At 42.9% G+C, this 18,492-nt stretch overlaps 1 protein-coding gene across 1 annotated transcript in view; it reads right to left on the bottom strand.

The window, feature by feature from the left end:
• Nucleotides 1-685: 685 nt before the first annotated feature.
• The window catches only part of VRK2 (vaccinia related kinase 2), a 37,282-nt gene continuing 19,475 nt past the window's right edge, over nt 686-18,492 (bottom strand). The window contains exons 8-13 of the mRNA XM_026036444.1: nt 11,153-11,273; nt 9,000-9,058; nt 6,164-6,345; nt 2,169-2,342; nt 1,656-1,829; nt 686-803 (exon numbers count right to left, since the gene is read on the bottom strand). Of these exons, the coding sequence (XP_025892229.1) occupies nt 726-803; nt 1,656-1,829; nt 2,169-2,342; nt 6,164-6,345; nt 9,000-9,058; nt 11,153-11,273 (788 nt within the window). The 3' untranslated portion in view covers nt 686-725. The remainder of the gene's footprint in view (nt 804-1,655; nt 1,830-2,168; nt 2,343-6,163; nt 6,346-8,999; nt 9,059-11,152; nt 11,274-18,492) is intronic.

Here is an 18,492-nt window from a genome sequence, read left to right as displayed (position 1 = left end):
TTGTTTCTTTTCTCCCTTTGTGAGGGCATCCCTCTGAATTTTCATAACATCAGTACTGCAAATTCTACTTTATATTTCCTGTGCTGATCTCTGTAATTATGGGAAAAGGAAAAAGAGGAAGCTGGCACTACAGAATACACTCCATCATGGCCTTTTTTCCTTCTCCCGTTTCTGATTTGAATATCTTAATTTTAATCTGACTCTCCACTATTGTGCGTAATAGTGGATGAGTACTACAGGCCTCTTCTACTTAGTCACAGCATTATTAATTATATTGAACAGTGGCTTTTCCTTCTGAAAGGCGAAAATCAAAACACACAATCTAAATAGCAGACCAGTGATTTGTCCCATTTCTGCTAAATGTCCTTTTTTCGGGTTCCCCCTGAGGGTGAGGGGAGCATAAATCCCCCCTGGTGCTTGCTGTTCCATGGGACAAGGGGGTTACCAGGATATCAGCTGTTTTCCCTGCCTTGCAGTAGGAGACCCAAATATGCCTCTCTTTCCATAACCACCTGCTATTTAGGGCTAAAGTAAGTGCTCTAGAAAGTATACAGGAATTATGGGGGTGAAAGGAGTTATTAATTTCAGTATATTAAAAAATAATTTGCTAAYGGAGGACTATCAAGTAGCACGTAAAAGCAAAGTCTTAATTGCTACCTGCAGGCTCTAGCACGGCGCAGGCCCCTAGAGCCTTTCCGTGCGTGGGGGCGGTCGGGGTCGCCACGTCACGGCCGCGCGCGCCGCCTTTCCTGCTTCACTCGCCTGCCTGGCACGGGAGGCTCCGGCAGTGATGGGCAGGCTGCCTGAAGCAAAGCATTTGGGATTAATAATGAAGCGCTCTCTCAAGTTTTCGTTTATGTACTTAATAACTTGCTATATGACCATGATTTCCTTCTAGTCAAGTGAAGCAAATAGGGCAGTTTCCATGTTAGCATAGATGTAAACCCCACAGAAAGAAAAGGAAGGAAGGAAGAGACTATGGTTATTAAGATGTACTTTGCACTGTGTTATTTTTACTAAAACATTGAAGGTTTTTTCATTCCCTAGAAAGGCAGAGTTGCAAAGTAAGCCTGAGTATATGCATTGAACCCTTTTGTGCAGGAATTACCAAAAGTAGTTGAGCTGGGTGAGTTAGTGTTTAAAATCTTTGCATTAAGAAGTCAAAATTTAGGACTAYTGTTTTAAGAATTCAACTACTCAATTAAAATGCTATCAGCTTCTGTGCTACTAAGAAAAGGAAACTACTGAGGGAAGTGTCCAACAGAAAAGAAAAAAACAACAAAAAAAAAAACCCAGTAACTGTGAAAGGAGACTGTTGTTTCTACCTTTATGCCAATACTTTCATCTCGTGGACAGATAACACCACTGCACTATTGAAAGTGCAGTGCCTTTACTGCCACACTATAGAAAAAAATGAAACAAATTTTAGTTTGGAAACAAACATCTATTTTCTTTGTGATTAGCCAGAATCAATCACAGAACGATGAAACAGTCGGAAGGGGCCTCTSCAGATCATCCCGTGCCGCCCGCCCTGCTCAGGATCTGCGCCCGCTAACRTGCCCTGTAGACAGCAAACCTCCAGCTTGCAAAGGGGCACTGGAGGCTGCTTGAAGCAGCTCCGCTTTCTTTTGGGATGGGTCCTGCCCGTCCCTCACCTGCTGTCCCTCAGGCTGCTTGGTCCCGTCGTTCCATTCAGGCGGCTTCCCGGGAGCCTGGAGTTTTCTGCGCGTTACGGGAGCACGGGGCCTTCTTGGCAGCTCCGCGTCGTCAACCTGCATCTCGCTTAGCTTCCATTCTGCTGCTTGCAGGGAAGGCTTTGGGGCAGGAACCTGTTGATAGACACATGGTAATTCTGGACCCTGAAACAAACTCAAGCGTGTTGACAGTTGTCACAGGCACCATTCCAATCCTTGAGTCTGTCAGGTCTCAGACAAGCAAGGCTGGCGCCCTGTTTGCACTTGTTACTTAGGCTTCACCAAAAATACTGCCRTTTAGGCTTGGAGTAATACAGTCCAACAAGCACGTGACAATTCCTGTTGGGTGTAACTTAGGGTTTAGGGACGGGCTCTCCTTCCCTTCTCCACCCCAAAGGCAGGCACTGAGCTAGCGAAGCCGGAAACCTCCCCAGGGACCCCAGGAATTACTAACGATAGTGCCCACATCCTCACGTGCAGAGGCTCTGCTTGGTGCAGCGTCACGGATTGAAGCGGCTTCTCTTCAGCGTGAYGCCGTCGTGCTGCTGTTGCCCCAGCACAGGGTTTGCTTTGAGAGCTGCACTCTTCACCTTGCATCCTTTTTTGCTTCGGTTGGACTGGTTTTAGGGCAGCCTTCGGTGAGCGGACCTGTTGATGTATGGTTAGCAATTCTGTATAGTAAAAAGCCYTCCATTTTTGACAAACATAAATGTTTTCAAGTTCAGTACCAAAAATGTAAAATGRGAGATGATACAATCTCTCTCCAAAGATTTGGTTTTAACATTTTAATTAGCTTTAAATATTTTCTTCAAAATGTACAAAAAACCATGCTATATTTGGGAAAAATGCTCGGTTATAAACTTGGTTATAAATTTGAAAGCCTTCATCAATAACCCTTAATGAGAACAATGCCAATATGTCACTGTATCATTATTCTGGAGAGCTGAAAATATCCCTTATCACTGGAATCAATCAAATGCAAAACTGTTTAAAATAAGGTAATTCCTAAGTCCTTCCACTCAGGTAATTCAACTTGGGAGTGAAGTCTCGTGCACTTTTGCAGTCTTCTCACATGTACTGGGAGATACAGTGTGACTAGTTGCAGGAGTTAATGCAAGGGTTTTTTCCAGTGCTGCTCTAAGCACCAAGTATGAAATGATGTCTGTTTTTGGCTTTTGTAACTTGGAAGACAACTGTAGCCAAAACACAGGCTGTATGCCACATGCCTTTGGTACTTCTGGCACGCTAATAACTCTGTAACTGTAATGTTTGCATATGGTCCTCGATGCAGCAGCTGCAGCTGAATGTAGCAGCTAAAAATGAAGTAATAAGCTTCTTTTTGTACTGAAAATTAAATGCAGACAGGAGATAGAAACTGCACAATCTAAATACTGTTGAAAATGCTACTGGGCATTCGTATCTATTGTTTAAGCCAAAGGACCTTTTAAGAACACAATCCCTAGCTTTACTCTGTGAAAATTATTCGTGTTTGAAAACATAAAGGTGTGTCTGTTTTGCGTCAGTTTTCAAAGGGTCCCGCTCCGGCCGCGCCACCGTGGGCAGCTGTGAGAAAGGGCAGAGCTGGGCGAGCCTGGGAGCGACGCGGCACCCGAGGCCGGACCCGGCGCCGTGTTTCTCTGCGAGGCTCCGCGCTGTGTCGAGCGGCGCCCCTGGCATCGGCCCCTCGCGCCCCTGCTTTAGGTCACGGGGCCGCTTTCACAACAAGACTTGCAGCATTTCCGAAAATATTCACTCTATGCYTTAGGATCACCATAGTCTGTACGCACAAGAATTAAAAACTTGCATCGATTGCCCTTTGTACTGAAATGCACAAGAAGTATCTAGTCAGCTGGCCTGCCTGTATTTCATTTGGCCATTATCCTGGCACTTTCACTGTACAGGAAAAACCTCAAAGTTTTATCCCGTGCCAAAAACTAGTACACACATTTGAGAAATAAGTCCATGGTTTATCGTGTGTTTGGTGTGCAACTGAAACAAAGAGGCAGGATGCAACCCGGGGCATCCCTTCCATGTCATTTCCAGATCAGATTCACACACAGTATCCTGAAACCCAGGATTTGAACCAGCTTTGACATCATCTTCAGCAGGGACCTCACTGACATCATCTCTTTCCTCCACGAAACCGGTGCAGGCGCAGACAAAGAAAAGGCAGTTGGAGTCCGATGCTATTGAAGGGAGGCAACAGTGCAGAGCTTTTACTGGCTCCCACTATTCTTAGGTTGCCTCTGAATGGGAGAAGTGGTCAGTGAATAAAAGTAGAGATGGAAACCAAGTGCAGAGAGGAAAGATTCCAACTGCAGATAAATACAGAGAGTGCAATAGGGAGAGACAGTGGCAAGTGCCTCCCTGTCACCAAGCACTCGTAGTCAGGACTGTGGCATCAAAGTGCACCGGCCTTGAATGCGCGAGGACCGGGAGCCACAGACTGAAAACCAGATTTTCTTAAAATACCAGGAGACTTAAGGAAAACTCTGTCTGCTTTCCTTGCTTTTTTTTTTTTTTTTTTTTAATTCAAGCTAGTAAAAAAAGCTTCATCAAAGTGTTCCTCAAGTCTACTCAATAATCCTGGAAGTCTTTCCATAGCTATTAAAGGAGCATAGCAGTGAATATGTGAAAAATTTTCCCCATAGCAGAACTAGCTGATGAAACCCACTGCAAAAACAGGTTGGGGCATTCTTACTACTCCAAGAAACAAGACAGACAACAGGAAAAAAAAACTGTTTAAAAAAGTGGTGCTAGGTACCCAGATCTAGTACTTTACAGGCTCTATCTGATCTTGTTATTGGTCATCAAAATGATTCCTGCTTGGGTGTAAGGGGCAAAATGRGTGATAACTTTTTTAAGGAAATAAGTGCTCTGTTGTGTGCCCAAATGGGGAAGCAGCAGCTTCACTCAAGGTAGCTTTCAGTATCTCAGTAATCAAAGATTCTTCTGAATCAGAAATCCAGMCAGATCAGTCAGGCAAATTAACAACTGTTTTCAACAAAGTTTAAAAAAAATATATACAAACTAAAAAAAAAAACTTCTCAAATTAGTGGTGATTAAGTGGTGACCATCATAGCAAGGGAGACACTGACACTGAAGGAGCTTTTGCTACTTTCAGTTTTGTTAAATGAAGAAAAAAAAAACCCACAGAAGTCAGTAAAGCAGCTAAAATAAGTATCTGTAATTACCAAGATCAAAATCCAGTGGCTTTTTATTAAACATGAACTTTTGTTCTGCCTTCTGTAATACGTAAATAGTGCTGACAATTGGTTTGTGAGGCACTTGCTACAACAAAATGTAATTGTATCATGAGAGAAAGGTGACAATCAGGAGATCATGAAAAAATTACATATTCTCACTGGTGGTTAATTAGCCATGCAAAACCCCCTCAAACAGATATTCTCTTCTATTAGGAATGATTACTATGCAGGCCTACAGATGTCAATACCACAGTCATTCAAATACTTCTTTCCCTACTAATTGAAGGTTGTAAAGCTCTGGTGCCAAGGTTTTGCTTCCAAAGAGCTAATTTATGACTAGAAGGATATTTTATGTCTTCAGTTGCAGCAGCTACAAAACTCAGCAAATCAGAACCATCTGTGCACTGATACTTGAATCACCATTCATCTAGCAGCCTATCAGTCACATTAGTTTGCATCCTGCATTCTTGGCTCACGTACACTTCTGATGGTCCAAAGTTCATAAGAAATATTAAAAATGAGTGGTACCCTGACCCTGCCTTATTGCACACGCAGCAGCGCAAGAAACAGGGCTTTTGCGTATGCGTAGTCTCAAGGCAGAGGTATTACGGGACTGACATTTCACAGCAGGTCCAGCAAGGCTGCTAATTACATCAATCTCCACTTATTAAAACGAGGTTTTATTAACTGTATGGTTTCAGACTTAAAAATACAAAAGGAAAACAGAACCTGATAGCTGTCAGCTCTGAAACTGTGCAAGTACATCATAGAGTACCGCATACCAATGAAACAGTTAAATGCTGGAGTAATACATCCTCCAGATGAGTGGCCGTAAGAATATAAAGACAAATAACAAACAGTCCGAAGGCAAGAATATGAACTAAATGTTTCCGCTAATAATGGTCACTTTGCTTCTAGACTGGYCAAAGAGAAAAACCTGGCATTCAGGCTCTCGTCTTGAAGACGTTAGGGAACWAAGTCCTTGTTTCCCCATTATCCTGAGAGGCCGGTTCGCCACAGACCTGCTGCTTTGAAGGGAGAGGCTGCAGGGCAGGAGGACTCACGACAGCTCCTCCTCCGTACGGTTGACGTCCCACTCCTCAGCAGAGCCAGGGAAACAGGATTAACAAACACGGGGTACTTGAGGCACACGAACTGCTGCGTCACTCTCATTTGGCACTGAAGCTGTTCCTCCCCTCACAACAGGAGAGAGAACCACCCAGCAGGAGATTCCAGACAAGAATCCCAAACCGCCTCACTTACTTGTGGCATTTTGGAAGCACGATGATACGGGGCGCATCCTGCGGTGGAAAATTCCAGAGGGCCGTCGTAGCAAGTTCCACTTGACTCTAGGCCATCCAGCAGGATTTGCTTTAGCACTTCATACTTTGGCTTTTCATCATAGGCTAAACCAGAAACACATGCCAAAAACTCGGCTATTTCACCTGTGGAGCATATTTTAARTGTAAATGTCACTTTTTCTGGACATAAAACTTTAAAAAGGTTTTAATTCCAAAACGGATGCCAATGCTACACTGCCAAACGAGATGACAAAAATCTCAGCTGAAGACAACAGTCAAAATGCAGAACTGACAGTATCCTGTCTTTCAGCGATGGGAAAAGCAAAACACAAGCTTGGATAAACCAGCTAACCTTTAAGTGCTATGTCCTGTTATAGACATGCATTAATTTGTATGCTACTGAAGGCTAGCCCACAAGCATGACAGCTAAATCAAAATAATTTCTTGACACACAGTTCATTCTAAAACAGGAGCAGTTTATATTTGGTAGATTATAACATTCTTCTGAACACCGATCACTCTCAATAACAGTATTTTAATCAGCCTAGCAATTGTACATTCAATGATTTGAGAAAAGCAAACTTTTTTTTTCTCCATCTTTATACCTAAGGTTTGGGCAAAAACTGATTTTGAGCATTAAGTTCTAATAGAGCAGCATTATTTTTGCTATCACTACTGTATACTTCCAGAGAGAGGAAAGCTGCTGGAGTGCACAAGCAATGCTGTTAGGAAAAGCATATAGAGAAAAAACATCTGTTGGAGTCCCACAAGTGAAGTTTTATTAAATATACATGTCTATTGTAAATGCATCTTATGTAATACACCAGCATTCCAACAGTTCAAACACGCACACTTCATGGAAATAAGTGAAYAGAGCAAAACTAGGTAGCGCCTTTGAGGGAGTATGAAGCTTGGTGCTTTCCGTAAACCAAAATGTTTTTTCCTTTGGTTTCTTGTGTACTCTTTGTGGGTAGGAAGCACAGGATAAGACAAACTATCCATTCATTTGTTTTTCTAACTGCTAATACACTAAGAATAAACCTCCATAAACAGTTCCTTACTACTTGCAGAGACCTACGTTTCTGGGACAGTCAGTCACTCTTTCCTAAACTTGTATCAGTAAGTGTCAGTATTAGACTCCATTCTCTGCTGCAGGGACAGTGTTCGCATTTAATAAAAGAAACTACCAGAGTCCAAGAATTAAGTTATTAACATCTATGTTTAGAAAAAAAATAAATAGCTGGAGGAGGGGCCCTTTCTGCTGGCAATCTGCTTTTTTTCTGGCATTGTGGGGGTAGCATTAACAAGGAGGGCAGCATTGGAGCCACCAGTGCTCTGGTTGAACCCCATGGCTCCAGCTGCCCTCTGGGCACAGGGCAACAACCAACAGCCAGGAAAGCCCGGGGGGAATTTGACTGTGCTCAGATATGTGACCRTGTGGCACTCACTGCTGATGAGACAGATCGAGACTTCTACCTGCCATAAAGCAGGTAAATAGCAGGTACCTGCCTCTAGAATTCATGCAACAGTGACCAGGAATTCACCAGTAAAAATCCCTGCAAGTTAGAATTGCTRAAAGTGTGGTAAGCTTGATGAGAAGGGTCTGATCCCTGTCCACTAAAGTCAACAGAATTATGAGTTCAAGTAAATTGCAATCTTAATTGACRAGTCTGATGTATATAATCTCACAAGTATTACATAAGCACCACGTTATCAGCTCAATATAGCTCCAGTGCAGATACTGGAGGCTGAATTCTCCTGCTGAATGCACCCAGAGCAAGAACCAGTCTGCTGTACTGCCAGATCTTACCCAACAGGAGAAAAGAAAGTCATCCCAAATGCTCATGAGGTTGGTGCATGTTGTACTATGCRTTACCTTAACACCACACTCGATACAGCACATCTCCTTTGGCACTGCATATGGAGATTTCTTTACCAATTCCCTTCTCTTAAGGTTTAAAGCCCACTGTCACCAGCAAGCTCCAGTACCTCGCCCAGCCTGTAGGAAGAAGCCCAAAGTGAAACCTCCTCCCTGGTCCCTTCCATCTATGGCAAAGAAGTYGCAGCCACCTCCTCCTCACGATTTAACTAACACAGCAGCTAAGCACAGGGAGACAGAAAAGAAAGGAAAGTTTAGGGCAGGAGAGAGGATGTGGACAGGACTTCAGAAAGGAACAGGACAGGAAGAGGCTGAGAGCCAGGGTAGCCCCTCCAGGCTTGCCCTAACGGAGGCACCTGGTAGGAAAGTCCACATGCAGCTGGCTCAGATACGAGAGAGGAGAATCCAGAAGGGGATGCCAGACAAAAACCCAAGGCAGAAGCTAGTAAAAAGGTCAGGAATAAGAAAACACATCAGTGACAGTGTCAAACAGGCATTAGAGAAGAACAAGAGGAAGGGCCAGAAAGGCTCAGCTAGGATGGATGGGAGAGCTGGACAGGGAATTCTCAGCAGCCCCAAAGACTCCTCTTGGCCTGCACTCACCTGCCCACCTGGACCCCTCYGCTCCTGCTTGTCTCAAGGCTGTTTATTCTGCAAGGCTTGGTGTGCAGGGGGATTTCCAGGGGTCCCAGAAGAACAGTGTCTGCTTGCACACTATAGCTTGCCCTAAGATCAGAGCCCAGTAATACTACTTGGACTGAGGCCTTTTCCTTTAGGGTGCAAGACTGGCTGAKGAAGTTCATTTGTTCATTTTGTAATAATTCTGCTGTTCTTCTGCTCCCCCCAAACAGAGAAAGGCATTTAAGTGCTTTCCACAGCAGACTGAAGCACTGTGTGGTAGGCACTGTAAGCAACTTACTGCATTTACTTCCAGAAGATTCCCATTCCATCACTGAATGCGGGAGCTCATCCAAAAGTCTGAAACAACAYGAGAAGGCAACAGTTTAATGTGGTTGTGCAGCAGGTGATCCTTCAATTTGGCGTCTGGGGGGACCGCAAATCTCAATTCCAAAGGGAATGGACCAGAACGGCCCCCTAGGCAGCGTTTGCACTTTGTGACAAGTGGAAGCCGGGACAGGACTACTTAACATGCYGTTACTTGGAAGTTGCTACATCTTTTTACTATAGGAATTTACTGTAGCAAAATTCCCTTTACTAAAGGAATTTCATTTCCCCATATAATAAACAGAGGATTAAATCTCAAATATTGCAATAATGACATGGTTTATGAAAAAGGTAATTGAGTGCTTCTTGTGTTCTTCCCAAGACTCCTGACCATTCCCCTAAGCACAACATCAGGCTAGATGGACCTTTAGTCTGACCAGGAGCTGCTTTTCAGCATTAGAAATAAAATCTAAGCTAAATTAAAGGAAAATATGTATGGTTAAATATATTTCATTTCCCCCAAATTGAAAATCCTAACTCAAATGAAGCATCTCCTCCAATTATGGCATGTCACAAGAACTTCTGAAAACAAGTTTACCAGCAGGAATCCTTAAGCCCTGCATTTCCAGTGCCCRGTGGCCTCAACACTCCATTATTTGGAGTTTCACCTAGAAAGAATCACTTAAGAAGTTGCGGGGCAAGAGGAGGCAACTGGTAACAACAGAATGTGGGGTCCTGTTCCGCCTCCTGCTTTTCAACTGCATCCCCCTTCCCAGCTGCCCCAGTGTCTTCCCCATCACAGTCATAGGGTCTCCACAGCAAAGGGCTGCTTGGAGCAGACCTGCCTGTGCTGGTAACTCGCTAACTCAGAGGCCCGCGGATACGTACATGGATCCTGGTGCCTGCTTCTGGCTTCCTAAAAGAGGAYAGGCCCAGAAAAACCAAGGTAAGGAAGAGGGGAGGGCCTTAGCAGCTTGCCTAAAGCCAAGGAACATAATTTGTTACTCTAAAAGGGACTTTCTGCTAAAGGGAATCGCCGTCACTTTCTGTGCATCTCCCCCCTAACAGCTCCTTGGCCGCCTTCTGGAAATGTGCAAGCAAAGGGTTAACCCAAGGGAAGAATTAGTGGAGCAGCTTGATTGATTAAATTGATTTAACATTGAATTGCATAAGTGTTACCTTGCAGGGGGTTGTGTAATGATCAGAACTTCTAAAGGAGAAATATTAAACATAACATAGGATGTCAACATTTACAGATGCAATCGGCATTATCCGCAGTCTGCAGGCTAACCTCTCTCGCTGCTCAGAGCCGATGCCACACTGAATTTGCAGATTGATTTCCGTGGAGCAGCTCTCCCTATTGTGTACCTCTGTTGTGACTTGCCCTACTTAAAAGTTTGCCGCTTGCTCCAGTTGTGATGATACATTTAAGGATAACTGCTCTTCTGTAGATCCTTCTACAGGCGACGCTGTACTGCGTGCAATTAACTCTCTCAAGTCCCAACTGTGAAAGCAGTGAAAGAAAACACTCACACGCTCTGCGGCGTTAGTTAGCTCTAGCRAGTCATGCTGAGAAAAAGAAAAGATTTAAGCAAGTTCCTTAGTGTTTTGGTGCTTAAATGTTTATAATGGCAGTCAGCTTATATGGCATTAAAAACCTACACCTGAAAAATAGATATTGAATATAAAGGTGAATAAATTAAATGCACATGTGAAAGAAAACTTTCAAAGGCCTTTTGCCCTGTGGTTTCCACCAAGCACAAATGAAGCTGAATGGCCATCTCCAGGGTCCCCCTGCGTGTGCAGTATCAGCTGTACTCTTGTTCACACCATTTCTTTTAAAATACGGCGTGTTAAAAGATATGTAGGAAAGGAAATATCTGTGTATTACATCTTTATCGTCACATCTCCAGCACAGTAACATACATAAACATGTGCAAAATGGTACATATGCATGCAGAGTTTGCATTTTTAACAGCTTCTAATATCTCCCAATTAAGGAAAACTGTTTTAGCTTTCATGTGCGGTGATACCCTACAGGATGYGAGCTCTCTTTGAAATCCCCTTTCAGACCTCTTTGGTAAATGCCAGAACACGTTATGGGTGCGTGCGTGGTTTTATTTTTACTTTGTTTTTGCAGTCTGGACAGCTACAGGGTCCTTGAGGTTCTGCTCCCAGGGCAGTCTCCCACACGCCCACTGCAGCATGCAGTAGCCGAGGATTTCAAGGTCACCTCGTCTAGATGGGGCTAAAACAGAAGAGGGAGGGGAAAGGGAGAAAAAAAGATGAAGAATAAGAACCAATTCTTAGCAAACAGAAAAGGCTGGTTGAACTACTGTTGATGAAATATGAAAAAGCCAAATGGACCAAGTGTTTTGTTTGTTCAGCTGTATAAGACCTGAAACGCCCAGCCTTTTGGCCACAGTCCACAGACAGGCAGCGACTTGTTACCGCTGAAGTAAGGGTCAGTTTTCTCACCTCCTCCAGCTTCATCCTTCCTTAGCCGGGCCTGTCACATGGACTCGATCCCTATGGCCTCTGACATGATCCAGACAGCCCATAACTGAGCACCAACACTTTCTCAAAGAGCCAAGCAGTAAAACAAAGAAATAAATGTCTGCTGCTAAATTGCTAACACATGTTCCAGGAAGTCCATGGGGTCCACGTTGGTCATGCAGGGACCCTGCGCGTGCAGACTAAACACTGATGGCCTTTCCTGCTCTGCTCCGAGCAGCTGGGACGTGGAAGCTGTGACAAAACTGCCATCTAGTGTCCACGAGTGCAGCGAGGAGCTCGGCGGGCGGCTGCCGCGGTGCTGCCTCARTCCGGCACCGCTCGGCCGGGCCGCGCAAATTGCCGCTGCGACGTGCAAAAAGGGCAGGGATGGCACAAACAGCTTACACTCATCCCGGGCAGCCCACACACATAAATAACATACTAAATAAAACAGAAATAATACTATCAAAAATTAACTATCTTTTGTAGAGAAGAACGGATGACAAATTAATCTATAGATTGACTCCCACATGAAAGAAAAAATACTAATGGAATTATTTTTGCTTATTTCCACTCAGAATAAAACAAACTTAAAATAAAACACAAAGAATTGCTGTAGTATGCTCTTGTACAGGGTTGACTTCCATTCTGCAGTTTGTGAGACAATACAGACTACGCTAACACAGAAAACTCTTGGTCATAATTAAAATACAATAGACCAAATACAAATTAGACAAAATCCAAAATTCACTCTATACTTCYCCAAAATGAATTTGAACTCTCCTAGAATGAAAGAAGAGTTCAGATTCATTTGGTAGTTTTTTCTTTAGCACAGACTACCAGCAGAGCCTAGTGCTGTTAATCCAGCTGTAAACAGATATCATATTTTATGGATCTTCATTAAATAAATTCCAGAAAGTCCCTCAGCAAACTTATCGTTTAATTTCAGAAGTCACCCGCTAAAAGCCCTGTGCCAACATATCGTAACCACGTCTTGTTACCATCCACACATTACTGTAAAAGCAGAAGACAAGATTAGTTCTCAGACATTCTCTATCTTAACTGCTATTAGGCTATCGGATTATTAAAGGCCCTTCAATCTCAGCGAAGGCTCCGCCGTCCCCCGGGTGTCGTTTATTTTCTGCACTACATTCAACAATGTCCTAATGCAGGGCTTGGCTCTCGTATTAAAATACAAACACAATCTCGACCACTTGCTGCTCTGTAGCAATTTCTCCAGTCATAAATCTCCTGGTAACTGTGGAACAATTCCATTCATACACATGTGTTCACAACTCCTTTTTCCATTATGGCAATTCCAGATTATAGCCATGCAAGCAGTTGTTTTTGACTATGGATCCTCTGATTTTTCACAAAAATGCTTTTCTGGCACCTGTTTGTATCAGATGGGCTACATACAAAGTGGTCTTTGGAGATGATCGTCAGAATTACGCTGGAGCACTTTTTTTGCACCAAGGGAGTAATTGACGTGAGGCTGTAAGGAACGATTTCGGAAGCTAACCTGAGATAACTGCTTGACTGCCAAAAGAGTCCCCAGAGAGCCAAGTTTACTTAGTTGGGCCACGTCTAAACACCTTCTAATTCCCATTTAGCTCTTCTGTCCATTTCCTGACTTCTCCGGCMGCAGTAAGTGCAGCAGGACATCCCTAATACCTTCCCAAAGCCACAGTGGCCAGCACAGGGCCGCTGTAGGGAACTAAGCCATTCAGTACTAAAAATACAGGGAACGTTTTACAGAGAGAGGGGAAAATCCCCTATMGCTTTGTCTATCAGATCCCTGAAARGGTCTGCTACATAAAGACCTTTACCCACGTCTTTCATAGAGCCACATGCAAACAGCAGCACTTGATTATCTGACCACACCACCTTTCCCCCTGCTCCTCTTTTGACTCAGGATTACAGGTGCTCGTTCCTTAACTTTTTACATGAGACTCTGATCCCTGCAAATTAAGTAATATTTAATGAATTAATATGATCTATGAGTAATGAAATAGGATTTAATATGGGATGAAAATCTATTACTCGGATTTTATTTGTATTCTTCTTTGAAAACAGCAAGTCTGCTGCTCCTGTTTGTGGTGCGGGAGCCCTGGATCCCTGTGAGCAGGGAGAGCCCAGCCCGGCTTCGCTGTTCGCGTGGCAGCCGCCGCTCCGGAACCAAGCGGCTCCGCTCGCTGCCCTGGCGCCCCTACAGCAGCACATATTCAAAATCATATCTAAAACACATTCTTTTATTTCTCAGTAAACTAAAAGTTGCTCTGTTTTAAAACACAGATGTGTGACTTCTACTTTTCTATTCAAGAGCATTTTTTTTTGTATTTTGTAATTTCTTATGAAACACTATTTAATGGGATCACATTGGTAATATTTTGTTTTTACAGCATTTTTCCAGTTTAACTTTTTTAGGTGAAGATTTAAGGTCGGATTCTGCACTCACTCCTGCAAAGATAAATCAGAAACAACCCCAGTGAAGTTAATGAATTAACGACCATGCCAACGAAACCCAAGTCGGGCCACAGAAAGTTTTATATACACCACAAACATATATACTCCCCATGCAGACATAGGGTTGAACAATAACTCAGACACATGTAACTGAAGCAATTCACACTGAGAACAGAATATATTATGTCTCTCTSTACACCAGATTTGGCAGTTTGCTGAGTTCTAATATAAATTCAGATTACTACTTCAAAATGAAACATAAATGATCTTACATCAGCCACTCTAAGCGCTCAGTCCCACAATGTGCTACAAAACTCATCTTTAAGCCACATAAAAAAGCCCCTTCCTCCGTGGCGCTTCTTAAGTCAACTTTCTCAAGCCCCTTATAAAGATCCAGGAGGCTAACGAGAGACAGAGATGAAATGCATTTCTGTTATTTTTAATTAGTACTACTACACTACAATTTCACCATGGCTGTTTCTCTAGACTGGAAACTTTCCATAGAAAGGATCATTTTAGTTGCTTCTATTGTGTTCACATGCAGGGGAATCTCCGATTCTTATCGACATATGTTATATAAATTCATACTAATCCACAAATAAACATAAGTCATATACCACAACCATTAATTCAAAAGCCTCTAAAAAAAATGACCATTAACATGACCACGGAGAAGTGCAATTACGTCAAAAATGAATCATCACAGTGTTTTAATCTACAACGACTAAAAGCAACAAAAATTTTTAACTTGGGGTTGAGAAGATAAAACCAGACAAATAGGAGAACATGCCAAAAACCGGTGCCCATATCAGGGTAGGAGGGAGCAAACTGAAGCTTTTCTTTGTTCTGGATCAATCTGGGAAATTCACTGCAGCAGGACACGAAATAACTGAGTAGAGTGGATGCTGTCCCACGTACAGTCCTTGGCAAACACACACCAAAGGGCAGCCCACCTAGAACTCACCTAACCAACATAACAATAAGCAACAAGCTGCCTCTGGCTACTAAATATACATGAACAAACTCTGAACACACCTCTAGATGCAGAGCTATTTAGAGCTGAAGTGCTCTGAAAAGACACACGGGTTCAGAAGGAATCTTAGTAACACCAGCGTTAGGTGTTAATATCCCTGTGCATCCTTCTTCACAAACTGACCCTGCACATATTCTATCCAGGCCCTGCAAGAGCATGAAACAGTAAAACAGACGAGYCCTGAGCTGTGGTTTTTATGTGAAAGGCAACGTTTCTGTGAGAATGGCAGGGAAAAGGAGAGCAAAACCTGCAGAGCTTGCCYTGCAACGAGGCCGTGCAGACTCAGAGCGCAAGCACCCGGCGACTCGTTGCATCCAACGCAAGCACAACCTTCTTGCCTGAAAACAAGGAAAAAAAACCAAAAACCAAAGCACAGACTTTTGCTCAATGAAAGCAGCTTGAGAGAAAATGTACTCGCCAACATAACCATGTGCTGGAGGGAATTCGACACAGATAGTTCATACTCTTATGTTCATCAATGATAGCAAATTAAAACTGGTCTTAGGCACTCAATGCACAGRACTAGAGTATTTAAAAAAAACTCGATATGTTAAGCACAGTGTATCTCTAGAGAAATTAGGTATTGACTGCATGCCTCAGTGAGTAGAAAAATCTACAAAAATCCATAAAATACATTGATTCAAATATTACTTTTTAACACTATGTAACTTGTTTTTTAATGTATATTGGGTGCAGATATAATTCTCTTTAATTATCAAGCAACAAGCAAAAATGTAAGACTGTTTATACAGCACGGACTTCAAAATTGAATATGAGGTTTTACTCACCCAATCAAACGCTGTGTTAAAACCAACAGTGCAGTTGTGTGTCGTAGGGAATTTGCATTAAAATAAAAYGAGTTTTGATTAAAACACACCACCTTGTTCAGGGCCCCTTGCTGGCCACAGACAAGCCTGCAAAAATCCAGCACTGAACACAAGAAAGCTGATGGTGTGGGCAGAGCCAGTGGCAAAGCCTTGGCTTGGTCCGTGATTCGTTTCRAATGGTAACATTGGATATGGCTAAAGGATCTAACTGAGATGGTGCTCAACACTATTAACTATTAACTCAACCTGTAGGCTATTAACTCTACCACCAAGAGCTGCCACGTGGTGTCCACGTGAGGGTACGTCCTGGATCTTGATGGAGTGCGAAGCCTCTGCAACTGAGGAGAGCTCCACATGGAGCTCCACATGGAGCTTGAGCAGCAAGGAGCAACACAGCAGGGTCAATCTCTCAATTCAACTAGTGAATCACCAGTGTTGATTTAAAACAGCGTCTGAYTGGCTTTATGGAAGGAGGCTATCAGCTTCCAGAATTGCCAAGCATTTTGTAAAGCAACAAATTCATAATTTCATTTTAAATTTCTGCACGCATCTCAGATCRCTATGTATTCAGGTAACTGCTTTATAAATAGAAAGCAAAGCAAGTCACAGGGTTCTCATTTTCTAGCTCAGCACAACAAATGCTACTATTCAGGGATCATGAGAGTGGAGAAATATTTATGCTGCTATATACACTGAAGAAAAGCCCTCTGAAAAGGATCTCATCTTTGTAAAACAACTTTTAAAAATTAAACTATATTTAAAGAGCATTAGAAATATTCCACCCTGGAAATCTGCTAACGTCATTTTTTCACTAGTGCATGGCAATATATTCTTTAAATACTTTTCAGAGGAGCACCTCGTTTCATTTTGCAGATAACAGACTGTGCTGAGAGCATCAATCACGACCCGAGAGTTCAAGAGACTGTTGAGCAAAGATCTCTGCCACATGGGCTGGGAAACTTGCAGTGCCCCAATGTCCCTAAACATCTCCATAACTCTACACCTCACAGCAAAAGACGAAGGAAAAGAGTCACTGTTTTGGCATCCAGGCCTGCAGCATCTCACACCGTTAGGGCAGATGTGCTTTTTCCCTGGGATGCTGAGAGAGCTGCCACAAATGGGAAACTCTGTTAATTTGACCTTAACGGACTGAGGCTGCTGCGAAGCTGGAGCCAGAGCTGAGGCTCCCCATGAATATTCTAGATTCTCCCAACATGAAGATTTCCCATCATGTTCTGTAGGCTTTTCTGCTGGCGGCAGCAGAAAATCTGGAGACCTTCTCTCTGCAACCACCAACAAGCATGAGTTTCTTGGGTCTGAGGATGGACTAACCTCACTCAAGACACCTGACTATTTTCTTTTCTAGATTCCCCATTTTTCACCAATTCAACTCATCTGCAGCTGGCTTGAGGGATTTATCCATCCCACAGGCTGCTTCACTCCCACCTGCATGCTACTAGTTTGCCTGTTGCATGTCCACTAGGCAACTTAATTGCTGTGTCTATTCAACAGTTGAATCCCGATACACCAACCTCAAGTAAGTCTTCCAAAAGCCTCCACATAAAATACTGGTACTTAGCCGCAGGTCTCACACTGCCAAGCAAAAGAGTCGGAGTCAGATCTCCAGAAAACACACCACATGCTTGGGTGAGCTGGAAGAGGCTGATACAGGTGCCCTCTGCACCACAGAGTACTTTTCAGCAGGTGAAATCATGCAATCATTGTCTTTGTGGCAAACACTTCACAGTCTCATTTCATTTTTCCTAATGACCAGAGTTAAACGACTGCAGGTTTTAACAGTGCCGGCAAATTATCAAGACCCTCTACATTACATGGTCAATGGTCCTTTTAATAGAAAAAGCAATAATATACAGTTGTTTGTGCCAACTAAAACTCGTTAGAAAGTATTAGTTTAAGGTAACAGTTCAGCAGCTATTAACAAGCACAAATTTCTGTAGCTATCATTAATGACACTGTGATCTTAGCCRAACTGGCAACATCAAACCATTCCTTTTGCTTTAGAAGATCTGGGGAGGGGAGGGAAGAATAAAGAAAAGTTAACAAAAACACTGTTTTGTATTAAGAGTCAAAGTTTTTCAATAATCACCATTTTTTCACTAGCATAACATTAGAATTGACTTTTTGTCTTGCTGACATAGCAACTAAGAAAGTTGTGTTGCATTGACCATATTGATTGTGAACAATGCAGCCATCAGTGGGACTCTGCACCATATATTTTCAATATTGACCCCCCATTCCCTTTTCCATGGCTCTGTGGGTCTGCTATTGGATTTGGACTGCAGTGTAATAAACAGCTAAGGTTTAATTAATGGTAAATGAATACAAGACATAGGTTATGACTTTAACTAATTAGGGAATTGTTGAATTAAGTCTGCCTTGGAATGCAAGGCAGTATAATCAATATCCAATAAAAGGACTATGTATGTAATTTACCTGCAAATGTGTTTCCAATACCATCAAAGTGAGTTTAAATAAGTAAGATATATGAAAGGCTACTGGAAAAAGATTTCAAAAGTTAACGCTTTACAGCTCCAAGAGAGGCTTTTTCCTTGCAAAAGAAATGTCATCTTGAAATATCCCCCGATAATGTGGATGGTGACACTCAGGTCCAGATCTCCACAAAG

The sequence above is a fragment of the Nothoprocta perdicaria genome, unplaced genomic scaffold (genome assembly GCF_003342845.1).
Source record: "Nothoprocta perdicaria isolate Ctin4 unplaced genomic scaffold, notPer1 scaffold_179, whole genome shotgun sequence".
NCBI classification, from domain to species: domain Eukaryota; kingdom Metazoa; phylum Chordata; class Aves; order Tinamiformes; family Tinamidae; genus Nothoprocta; species Nothoprocta perdicaria.
The sequence above is the reverse complement of the archived record's forward strand: the minus strand, read 5'-3'. Positions and strand labels throughout refer to the sequence as shown.